The following is a 13,049-nucleotide window of genomic DNA, read 5'->3' on the forward strand; positions in this document are numbered from 1 at the left end:
CAAATTTTTTATTTGACAGAAATCTTTATCACCAACAGAAAATCAGTTACAGTTGTGTCTATGACTGCCTTCAGCTGAATATTCTTTTACAGAACCTAGTCTGGGATTTGAAGTATAATTAGTAAGGGAAGAGTGCATATAGATAGTTATATTTCTTTATATTCATGTTATCAAGAGTATGAATATCACAGAATCTCAGGTATTTTGAGACCTCTGTTCCCACTTTGGAAAAAAGTATGCCCTGTTTTCGCAGAACTGTGGTACTGCTATATTTGAAGTTTTAGACTATATTGATTCTTTAGGTCCTTAAATGCAAAAAGATAAAACAATCCTTCCCATTAGGGGGAAAAAAAAAAAGGAAAAGAATAGCATATTGTCATCACTCCATATCTTTCAAAAGGAGAAAATCTTTTTGATAAAACCTTTAAAACTTCACACTTTTGTGAATATAGAAAGATGAATACCATGTTTACTTAACTTAAATATTTTATTGTTGTTCAGTTACTCAGACATGTCGTACTCTTTGCAGCCCCGTGGACAGCAGCATACCAGGCTTCCCTGTCCTTCACTATCTCCTGAAGTTCGCTCAGACTCATGTCCATTGAGTCGATGATCCATCCAACCATCTCATCCTCTGTTGCCTCTCTTCTCATCCTACCTTCAATCTTTCCCAGAATCAGTCTTTTCCAATCACAATAACATTTTTACAGTAACATCATAAAAAAAGTGAATAATCAAATCCCAAACTTAAAAACAACCCCTATTCTACTGATTACTGTTGACATACATACATCTAATGCCAACAGTTTTATTCAGTGAATTTGTAAGGGTTAGCTCATCCAGGTAGAAATATTCCTGTTAAGGTTCCATTATATAGAGACTGTTCTTAACTGCATCACTGAATCTGGACCCCAGGCTGGTACCTACTGATCAAAGGCAGACACCTCTCCTTAGCAATGAAGAGCTACATGACTTGAGGCTATCTGAAAATGACACAGCTCTTTGGAATTAACTGTGTATATTTTAATCATAGTTAGGGTGCTGTATTTACTTGTATGCCTGCTTAGACATACACACAAAGTCTCAACAGATGAATTCACAAGTCAGACAATGGTTCGCTGGCAGTGACCAGCTCCCTCTCATTCGGCCCCCTCAGCCAGTGATGAACGTTACAAGCAGCAGCCCTGGCTGTTTGTCAGCCCTGGTCCTGATCCAGAGTTTCTTTCTCTTTCATGTGGATCTTTGTCATATGTTGAGTCTCTTTTGCACCCCATTCAGTTTTATACCAGTTTCCCACATAAGCCTGTTAGAGATGTAATGTTAATTACCCAGAAATCTCCGTCTGCAGTTGCTCCAGCATCATTCTTTAATGAATACAGACTTCATTGCATGTATTCTATTACTTTAGCTGCTTCAATTTCTATTTTTATTGCAAAGATCTGTGCAAATAAAAGAATATCAAAAGGTATGGCTATAAATGTGCTCTGCGAACTTCCCTCTGCCTTGAAATGCAACGGCTGCTACCATATGCCTGCTGCATTTTAATGCCTTTCTCATGAGGCAACAAGGTAACACTGGCTTTGGAGTCACACACTCCCTGGTCCACCATTCACCAACTGTGCTACTTATTTGAGCCTCAGTGTACTCATCTGTGAAATGTCAATGTCATCCTCACAAATTTGGGGATGAAATGAGATTAAGTGTGTAAAGCATAAATATTATATTTAAGGAGCTTAATAAATGTTACTTTTCTCCAGCCTGTTGTAGTAACGGGAGGGGACTATGGCATGCACAAATGAACACTCATTTTAAAATGTTTTTCAATTGAGGTAATTATCAACTAGGAAGAATAAGGTTAGATTCCAGTGGAGCAGATAATGCCTTACTGTGATGTGTATTGCATTTGGGAATATATTACTATAGGTGACGATGAAGAAAATGACATGGTTTCTGAATTTCATTACAACTTTAAAACTCTGTCCAGCTTTAAAGTGTTATAAGAAAAGCCTGTTTTACTATACATCTGCTTTTAAAGGCGAAGGCAGCACAATTTACAAGAAATCACTACAATATAAATCTGTTTTGTTATACTGCTTGAGTTAATTTAAAATAAAATTTCAGCACATTGAAAGTGCAGGAGTGGCATTGATCACCTACATATGTATATAGCTACAATAGGAACTTTTTTGGTAAGAATGACTGACTAACCTCTACCTTATCCAGTGAACAAATAATACAGCAAGCCTAAATTTTCTAACTCGAAACCTGGAGATGGGATTACTGATACTTTACCAGATTTTATATGGTTGCAAGAGTAGGTGAGTTACATCATAAGCTGATATAACTTCTGAAGCTATCAGACAAAATTCTTAGAATCTCTACTACTGAGTTCCATAAAGCCAGGAAAATAGAAGTTAACATGTAAATAGAGGAAGGAAAAACAGAAGTCCTCAGAAAGTAAGTCCTCAAAGCTAGGCTTAGCTTTCATTCTGGTCCAGTATGTTGTTAGAGGACCCAATCTTTAAGATACTAATTAGATGAAGGAGGAGACACAGGTTGAAAGGTATTAAACAATGACAGAAAGAGCCTTCTTTAAAGTCAGACCTTGTATATCTAGTAGTCATGAGCCTCAGATTTCTCATGTCTATGGAGCAGAACCATAAAAGTTATCTTTATTCTTCTGTGATTTTGAAATATTTACAGCACCTGTTAACACAACTATATAACTCAACTCAAGTGCCAGCTCCTATAGATGGTAATAGCTTTCTAAAGTTTTGGGTTAAGAAAGATTCTAAGACCATGTCTAGGATTATGGGGAAGGAATGCTATAATTGATTAATGATATCTGTTCTGAGCAGAATTGATAGTAAGTGAAAGTCTGTATCTATATATTTTCTATACAACGTCCCATAAATTATAATTATTATGATTACTGCTTCTCTTATGACAAAGGCATTTTTATGTTCCTCAGATTTCTACCTCTTCAACACAAAACGGAATCAATTAACTGCTTTGGGTACAATAGCTGTGTATATCATTTTTATTGATTTGATGGTAAACTTGTGTGTGTTATCTGCAGAGAAGAGCTGAAAGATAAAACCAGAATTTACTATTCCTCATTTTATTATATAAACCAACTACCTGGGGAAAAGTCTGGTATAGTTACTCAAAGTAGAGTGAGGGTTAGACAGAGAAAGAAAATGAATGTTGCAATGTAATCCCTGCTTATCATGAAAGGTTTGCATGGTGTCCTGTAACTTCTCTAAAATATTCACACAAGGGAGAATGTTTTGCACTTAGATGGTCCATGAATTTCTAGACTTTTTCCTGTTTTTCTCTGTGGCCAGATTTCTTCTCTGGGTAAATAGTCATGTTCCTGTCAGCCATAGGGGATTTTCTGAATCATAAACAGCTGATTTTGTATTCTTGCCCCATTCCTTCTATTTGAGAACTGAAATCTGATCAAACCCATATTTTTAAATTTATTTATTTATAGGCATATGGAAGAATAGTTTACGGTCTGAGTGTGATTATTTTTTCCCACAAATGCAGGAAAATTATGGGGATTTTTAAAACAGTCCCTTATCAGTTTCTTTTTTTTTTTTTTTTATTACTGATGATTTCATTCTGCTTGAATTCAATGCTTCGGTTTCTTTGGGTAAACTAATAGATTATGTATGCTGTGTTTGCACCACATTGATTGAACTCATCTGGTGAGTTTGAGCGTGGCTCATGCATGCACGAAATGGGCAGAAGCCTGCACAGTGGATGCAGGCCCGTAGGCAACTCAGAGTACTTAAGACCAAGGAGCGCTCTTCAGAATTAAGCTCCGCTGTCTTTCCCACCTTCTGTTGTTCAGAAAAGTATCAGACCTTCCACTTTTTTTGTTGTTGTTGTTATCTTTATCAAGTTCTCAAGAAATACTTTTGTTCAAGAAAAGTATAGTAAGGGAACAAAGTCAGAACTATTTAAAGAGAGTTTTAAAATACATATTGAAGAAAAATTAAGGTAAATGATCTGTAAGAAATTGTTTTTTCTCAATCAAAGGCATCAATTACTTGGTGTCCACAGAGCAGGTAGGAAGCCAAGAACTCTGTGCTAATTTTGTACAGAGGATGCTGAAACACGTGGGCCCACTTTCAGTTAGCTTACGATCTAGCAGTAGTTTGGGAAGAATGTTTTCCTTCCAAAAAATGTTTACTCACCATTTTCTTTTTATAGTTCAAGTGTAATTTTTAAATGTTTTAACAAAATAATAGATGACTTTTTTCTACTGCTTTTAGATGTCTCGTTTAAACTTAAAACTCAGCATAATACTTGAGGATCATTCTGGCATGTAGAGGTCTTGTCCGTGGGCCTCCTCCCTACTTCCCTCAGTCTCGCTGGTCGCTCTTCCCAGCTCCCTCCCCTACACCTTGTATACTAGAGCCATGTTTCTCACATACACATGAAATATGAGTATCATTATGGTTAATTGTTACAAATTGAGTTAAAGTACGAACATTTGCAAATCATCTATTTTGTCATTTATTAGAGTAAATTCAAAATACCCCTAAAGGACCAAAACTCTCTTTTATTATAATCTGCTTCCCAAATGAGAGGGGAAGGAAGCGAATGTCAGCTACTATGTCTATGAGGCAGGACAAAAGAAGTTGAGGACCACTGCTTGCCAAACTGACTTCCTTGCATTCCCCCAAAGCAACATGCTTTCTCATTTCTGTTCTATGCATTGTCCTTCCTTCTGCCTTGAATTTTCTCATCTCACTTGTTGAGTTGTTGAGCACCTATGAATCTTTCAAGATTCAGCTAAGATGTCACCTCCTCTTTAGGGTCTTCTGTGATCTCCTTCCATGGCTCTGTTCTCCCCTGTTAAAGTTTAAGCAATCCATGTTCCCTCAACCCCTATGCAGACCTGTAGCATCAGTCACAATGGATTGTAGTCTTCCATATCCCTTTCAGTTCCCTAACTCCCAGACTGTGTGTTTTTTGTGAATAAGTTCTGTGAAAGTGTTTAAGATCTCTGTGTCTTAACATAAGGTCTGGCACAATAGGGCACTCAGTTATGCCTCAGATCAATCAGAGAAGTTGATCAGCTGTAGAGATCTGGCTAGCATCTTCCTCTTGCTTCCTAGCCCTGATTGTATCACATAATGTTGATTCTGTTGAAAAGGTGGTGACAAATCTAAGCTAAAAGGGAGCCACTGGCTGACCAGTGTGGGGCTGAATGGATAAGTTACTGGAGAAGCTGTAATTCCTGAGAGGAAGAAGTAGCTAAGAAGAGAAGAAAACCTTGGACATGTAGCCAAGATGGCATGTTCTACTATGACCAGCTTTCTATTTTTCTTTTTACTTCTTGGCAAGACTTCTATTTTCTTTTCTTTCTCTATATCCTGCCTGTACCCATATAATGACGTGTACCCCAGCCCCACTCCAAAAATTCACGAATGTCATTGAACTGAACATGCCATGCTACTCTGCATCACATTCAAGCTTCAGGTCAAACAACTGGTCTCAAATAGGCAACATTTATGTAATAAAATGAGATACCACATAAAAAACTAACCAAACTCTGTTCATACAATTTTAAGAAAAAGGTGATGGCTCTTTTAATTGCTCTAGGTCAGGACCTTAAGTTCTCACTCAAAACACACTTATTAATCCCAAGTTAGAGCTAAACATAAAGCACATAAAGAGTAGTTTTGATTTATTTTTGTTACCAGGATTTTCACAGTTTTCCTAGCATGTTTGTACAATATTACTGAATCTTCCAAATTTGAATGTCAGATGTTTTAACAAAATAAAAAATATCAAGAAGCAAGTTTCTAGAATGTTGTTCACCATGTGACTACTTGTCTGATTATGTCCTGCAGTGGCCGGTCCATGAGCGGAAGTGCTGACCGCATCCAAAAGCTGCGGAAAGAGTATTATCAGGCTCGGAGAGAAGGTTTCGCTTTATATGAGGATGACGAAGGAAGAGCAAGACCTGAGTATGACCTTCACTGGGTAAGTCTATGCCTGAATTCATTGCACTCATCTTTACTGATGTAGTTAAGAGCAGAAGAACATGGCTAGGAATGTCCTATACATATCAATGTATATTTAGGTTACTTGGGTTTCATGGATATGAACATTACCTAAACCACAGCCCATTTTCTCCTACAGAAGTTGTTTCTATAAATCAAACCACACTAATGCACAGTAGTTCATTTTAATTGCTTTCATATTTACTCCCTCTTGGACTTGTATGCCTGCTTGTTTGGATGGAGCAGATGTTAGTTATTTTAAAAAGGGCAAGGAATGTTGGTCATTATCTACTGAGCCTTAATCCTTACCCTCCATCTCTTGAGTCCCAGACATCTGGTCAAGCATTGACAGACCATGCAATAGAAGTCATCTCTCCTTTGGAAAACAGTTACTAGAAATAAATTTCGGAAAGGTCTGAAAGATATCCATTCAAAGATATCAAGTGTTAGTATATTGTATCTGAACACTTTACATTTTACTAATCTTACCAGTACACTAAGATCATTTTATTCTGAGACAAGGGCAGTTTCTTATTAGAGGGTTCTTTATCAAATCATTCCACATTCATGAAGACAAAAGAATATTGTGACCTCTAAAGAAACATTTTTCTGGGTTTTTTCAAAATAGCCTAATTCATCCTGTTATCTTTTTCAAGAAGGCAAGCTCTCTCTCATCCTCTTTGATGATTACTGCCTTTTTCTACAGTTTTTAGTGCTGTCTTGAAAACCATGTAAGGAACCATCTTATCCATGGTGACCACACCATCTCTTTTGAAGGACTGATCTTTTAAAGGAAAGTTTCCTTTCTTGATTTTCACACCCACATTTGTGTTCATGAGGTCAGTATTGGGAGAGTAGAGTCCAACCACTGAGCTGATTCTCTCTAGTTTTTACTTGGATAGTGTGGTTTCTCATGCGTGAAACCTAGTGCTTTTACACAGGGGTCCAAAAGTCAGTTTCAGCATCTATCACTGTTGTGCACAGCAACTGATATTTCTTAGCGCAGTAGATTCTACCTTGTATGGCAGAGTTTAAAAACGCTTATCAGAAGTACACGGTATGGACTAGCGATTGCCAAGCAAATGGCTTCAGTCTTTTCCAGAGATAAGCATCCTGTGACTACAGATCAGAAGAAATAACTATTTATTGGTTTTATTACCAATATTAGGATTAAGCAGAATAACATTGACTGTGATGGAGCAACTAGTTCTTGAGACTCTCAGTAACAGAAGCAAGATTGCCAAGAGAAATATCAATAACCTCAGATATGCAGACGATACCACCCTTATGGCAGAAAGTGAAGAGGAACTGAAAAGCCTCTTGATGAAAGTGAAAGAGGAGAGTGAAAAAGTTGGCTTAAAGCTCAACATTCAGAAAATGAAGATCATGGCATCTGGTTCCATCACTTCATGGGAAAAAGATGGGGAAATAGTGGAAACAGTGTCAGACTTTATTTTTGGGGCTCCAAAATCACTACAGATGGTGACTGCAGCCATGAAATTAAAAGACACTTACCCCTTGGAAGGAAAGTTATGACCAATCTAGATAGCATATTCAAAAGCAGAGACATTACTATGCCAACAAAGGTCCATCTAGTCGAGGCTATGGTTTTTCTAGTAGTCATGTATGGATGTGAGAGTTGGACTATGAATAAAGCTGAGCACTGAAGAATTGATGCTTTTGAACTGTGGTGTTGGAGAAGACTCTTGAGAGTCCCTTGGACTGCAAGGAGATCCAACCAGTCCATTCTAAAGGAGATCAGTCCTGGGTGATCATTGGAAGGACTGATGCTAAAGCTGAAACTCCAATAGTTTGGCCACCTCATGTGAAGAGCTGACTCATTGGAAAAGACTGTGATGCTGGGAGGGATTGGGGGCAGGAGGAGAAGGGGACGACAGAGGATGAGATGGCTGGATGGCATCACCAACTCTATGGACGTGAGTTTGAGTGAACTCCAGGAGTTGGTGAAGGACAAGGAGGCCTGGCGTGCTGCTATTCATGGGATCGCAAAGAGTCGGACATGACTGAGTGACTAAACTGAACTGAACAGAAGGAAAAGATTTTCATAGAATAACAATCTATAACAATTCACTTCATTTCAGCCTTAATCAAGACTGACTTATTGACTTTGATGGAAGACTCTATACATTAGACTGTCCTCTCTCAATCAATCAGATGATAAAGGGAAGTTGTTTCCACCAGAACCAAAGCAGAACTCCATGTCCAATGCATTGAAAAGTCTTTCTTCTCAAAACCAATATGAATTCCTATGAGCAAAATAAGATAAATAATTTCGCAATAGATAAAGCAGTCCTGGTTGGTTGAACCTTATTTTATATGATCTCCTTACATCAAGTTGAAAGGATGAAAATTATTAACAGTCATGAGACTTAAAGTTTCCTCTGGTTTACCAAGCCTGAGCTGGATGACTGCGCACTCAGGTCCTCCCTATTTGATTCTGTTTCTGTGCCAGGCAAATGTGTAACCAGATGAACAATCTAGTGAGTGAAAGAGTATCTCTCTAATTTGTGTTTCCCATGCTCAGGTGTGTTGAGCTTTGCCAGAAGTGACTGATTTTACATTTCCCAAACAATTGGGGACTACAGCTTCCCAAAAGGATTCTTGGGAAATGCACTGTCATAAAAGCTGAGTGGCGGCCCTTTGTGAGATTGGCTGTGATATTCCAAACCAGGGATTAGAATATCAGCATCATTTCCTGTCCTTTCCACAAGCCATGGAAAAACACTATTACCTACTGTCCAACATGGACCGGAGAATCACACCATTGTCTTGCTACTTTTTGAGAGATCCAGGAAAGCATGTTTAGAAATTTAGTCTTTCATTTCTGCCGGTCAGCCAGACCCAACAAGACAGCTTTTATGAGACTGTGGTTCCTAGATTGGCTAGTCTTCAGCATCACCAAGGGTGCCTGTTAAAAACTGAAAAACAGTCTATGAAGAGGAGGGATGGAGCCCCAAAGAGGGCTCCTAGGTGCTTCCCCATCAGGCTTTCTGACCCACAAGTTTTTAAAAATAGGACTTTGATTCCAGTTTCTTCAGTAAATACTGAAGTAGTTCAACTTCTCTAACAAAATCATTACATGGACCAGCATCATCAAAAAATACTTTCATGAACTCAGAATTCCTCTAGCTCCCAATACCTCAGATTGAGACGTCTGAGAGAAACTCCCAAGAGTCACACTATACTGGAGAACTTTGGATCGATTGAGAAAAAAAATTAGAAGAATAAGTTACCTAATAACTACTTTTAAGATAGGCCAGAAAGAATGAAAGAATGCTCACAAAAGTTTTCAAAGCCAACATGATTAAAACAATCATGGAAAGATTGGGGATAGGATCTATGAATCACTGAAAGAGATGATTAGTTTCTATTCATATTTTTGGTGGTTTTATTTTTTTTTTTTTTTCACATCTCTGAAATTAGGATGCAGTTTGCAATGACTTTTCACCAGGTGTCATGATATAACTGTCCATTTCTGAACAAGAAATGTTCAGAATTGTGCAGGTTGTTTATTAGAAACTTGAGAGAAAATCCTTGAGAAATTTTGGAGCACGCTTTTAAGAAAGGCTACTCCTTGATATTTGTTAAATGTATTTGTATCGGGGGACTACACCCCTTGCTTTGGTTCCCCCTCTGACTTTCTGAATCTTCCCAGCCATCTTGTGGGTAGTTCTCTACCGATGTTACACCTGCTCAGTGGCCCAGAGCCAAGGATTTCTCTTAGTGCTGTCTTGGGTTCTCCCTTGCTCTTACATCTCTCTTTTCCTTTTTCTTTTTCTGTGTCTCCTATTCAATTTTAACCAACATTTTCTCAGTCTTGGTGTAGGCCCAGTGCTGGTAAACAAAAGTGTATTGTCTCTATTGGAGGAACTCACAGTCTAGCCAGGAATACAGACATCTAAGCCAAAACCAAGAAAAAGGACATTAATCTACGTGAGAAATGCTCTCGTGTAGAGTGATACTATCTTCTAAATGAGTGCAGAGAAAGCAGTTAATTCTGTTGAAGGCAGGGTGTGTGTGAGGGGTGCTGGGAAAGCAATAGAGAGCATTTGGAAGTTGCCTCAGTCCTATATTTTGTTCTTTTCTCCTCAAACACACAGGTTTTTCTTTTTCCCAAAGGAGTTCTTGATGTATTCACTTCATTTGTGTTAAAATAAATGAATACACACAGATTGCAAGGTTTGTAAATATGGACATGAGACCTTAAAAAGTCCTTTCAGCAAGTCTGTTTTGTATCTGTGTTCCCATCTAGCCTCTGAAAAGCTGTAAAGAACAAGTAGAGGGAAATTCAATGGCTGTGAGTGAGATGACTGGCGAGTTTTTATAGGCCCAATTAAGTGAGCCAGATAGGCTAGCTGAGAACTTTTCTCTTCTGCCAAAAGAAAACATAATAACATAATACCTGATATCTGCCAGCATTTTATGTTCTGTAAAACTTGTAAAGACTGTCACAGTCATCTGGCCACAGGCTATGGTTTATTGTTGTTGGGCTTTTAAACAGTATTATTATTAGCAGATAAAAATTATCTGCTTATTTAACAGCAGCGTGAATATCCTGTAAGTAACTTTGGAAATGGGATGGTTCTAAAGTTTTCTAAAAATTTTAATACCATTATTACTATCTTTTTTCAAGAGTTACATGGCATGTATTATATCCCTTTCCTCTTTTTAATTCTTTGGCTAAATTGGAAGAATATTTACCTATAAGAGGGTGGGAGGGAGGGAGGCTGGTTTCCATTGTCAAAGACATAGCACTCTGTGTTTTGACAAAGGGGATTAGTTCACGTAGGTCATGGTTGGAACAGAGATGGTTGGGTGAAGAAATAAAAACATTCTGAAAGATTTGTTTCTTCTAATATGAAGATGATTTAGAAACCAACTCAAAGGAACATACTTGGCAGCTGTCTTAACAGTGAGGGACACATCTGGTGAATCCTGTAGTCAGAGGAAAGGGAGGTCAAGATGCTAAGATCGTGCTAGCTGGCTTAGGAGCAGATTTAAGATGGAATGTGTAATAGCCACACAAGTACAAAACCCATCAGAAGGTCATGTTCTAAACAAGGGATAAGAGAGATGAGCTCCCGCTGTCTAGCGGTCCGATACCAGAACTGAGACTTGTTCATATTTTTCCTTCTCTTTCTCCTGGCGGGCATCTGTTAAAAACTAGGGACATTAAAAAACAATTATGGATTAGTCAGTGGCTGTTAAGTTGCAACAGAAACCTCATTCAAACTGGCCTAAGCAAAAACAGAAACTTTGTTGGCTTACATAACTTTAAGGTCCATAGGTGTATCTGACTTCAGGCAAAGCTGGGTCCTACTCCTTCCCACAGGCCATTAGGAGCTCGTTATTAGGAGAATAACTTTTGTGCTTCTCTCTGTCGGGACCATTGTCAAGGGACTCCCCTATAAGACAGCCTCAGCAGCCTCAACCCAGCAACTCTATAGAAAGAGATTGTCTCATCCCCAGGATATCCAGAAAGTCCTAGAACTGATGTTCAATACAGTCCTCAATGGCTTGTTGACTCAGCCTGGGTCACCTGTCCACTCCTGAGCGCCCATGGCCAAAAAGATGTAGTATTCTTACTGGTCAGAATTATATCACAAGGCCACTCCTGGAACCAGAAAGTAGAAACAGTCCTACATAAATTCGATGAATGAGTGTAAGTGAAGCAGTGGTTCCCAAAAGAAAATCAAGCTGCTGTCACGAGGGAAAAATGGATGTCGGGCACAATTAGGAGTTGTCTACTATAATTCCTAGTTTTTAAAATGACATAAACTTTATCTTCTTAGATTATCAAGAAAAGAGAGATAAAGACTTTTCCCTTCACATATTTTCAAGTTTATCATTAGAAAAGATGATTCTATTATCATTCTTAAAGTTGCTGCCATTGTTGGCTAGGTAAAAGGAAGATTTCTTTTTGTCTACTAGTTCAGTATCTTTGAGCTACCCCAAGAACACAGCTGGCTTCACTGAGTTATTCATGAAAAATAAACAGACCATTGGCTGTTTGTTCAGATAAGCAAGTGACATTTTGATTTACCCAAGACCTAGGAATTTGCCTTAGAAAGAAGCAATAGAATGCTTTGAAGAGATAAAAAGTAACTCATTTTCCTTGGATAAGAATTGCTTTATCTGTAGCCGCATGGATTGTTGTTTTGTGACAAGTACATATGCTATTCTGAAAAGCTTCACAAGATGGAATGAGGTAATGAATTAGAACCATCAAATGTGTGTATCCACAAAGGTTGTAGTTTGGCTCCTACCAGAGTTAACCAACCCCTTCTCAGTTGACGAGACCCTCTTGAACTCCATAAACACACCCTTTCCAACATGTCCCTCCATCAACAGTTGAGTGTTTCCCCTGATTTCCTAAAACAGCTGAACTGAGGAGTTTAAGAAGTACCAAGGCAGATACTGTCTACAAATTAGGGGGATTTTGGAAGGGCTTGAATTTTGATAGAATGTGACACTGGTAAAACTTCAAATGCCACCTGAAAGATTGGGACTCACTCATCTAGATTTCAGGAAGTAGTGAAATTTCTAGGAAAGAAGACAATAAATTGAAGATCCTTTTTTTCTTTTGGTTGGTAGCATCGGTCCTCCTGTATTTCAGTGTGGCTTTCACAGCATGATGACATATTAGCCATATGGAAGAAGATTATGTGAATGAATTTCTAGCTTTTAAACATGTATTACTTTGAAAGAAGGCAACATGTTTACAGTCAATCCCCAACATAAAAACAAACTATGTTTCAGAAAACCAGTAAGAAATCGATGGCTGGAACCTGGGAATGATTTTCCCCATAGGAAAAAAGATTAAGATACTGGACTAGCCTAAAAAAAGTACATTAAAATCCAATAACTTTGTACTAGTCACAGAACAGGCTTCCCTGCTGGTTCAGTGGTAAAGAATCAGCCTGCCAATGCAAGAGACTGGGGTTCAGTCGCTGGGTCAGGAAAATCCCCCAGAGGAGGAAATGGCAACCCACTCCAGTATTCTTC

The 13,049-nt window shown here is 38.3% G+C and overlaps 1 protein-coding gene across 3 annotated transcripts in view; it reads left to right on the plus strand.

Annotated features, from left to right (window-relative positions):
* The window catches only part of PARD3B (par-3 family cell polarity regulator beta), a 1,151,736-nt gene that overhangs the window by 1,018,140 nt on the left and 120,547 nt on the right, over positions 1 to 13,049 (plus strand). For all 3 annotated transcript variants that reach the window (XM_019975590.2, XM_070800250.1, XM_070800252.1), the window contains one exon: positions 5,871 to 6,003. In XM_019975590.2, the coding sequence (XP_019831149.2) occupies positions 5,871 to 6,003 (133 nt within the window). The remainder of the gene's footprint in view (positions 1 to 5,870; positions 6,004 to 13,049) is intronic.

Source organism: Bos indicus, chromosome 2 (assembly GCF_029378745.1).
Source record: "Bos indicus isolate NIAB-ARS_2022 breed Sahiwal x Tharparkar chromosome 2, NIAB-ARS_B.indTharparkar_mat_pri_1.0, whole genome shotgun sequence".
Taxonomy (NCBI): Eukaryota; Metazoa; Chordata; class Mammalia; order Artiodactyla; family Bovidae; genus Bos; species Bos indicus.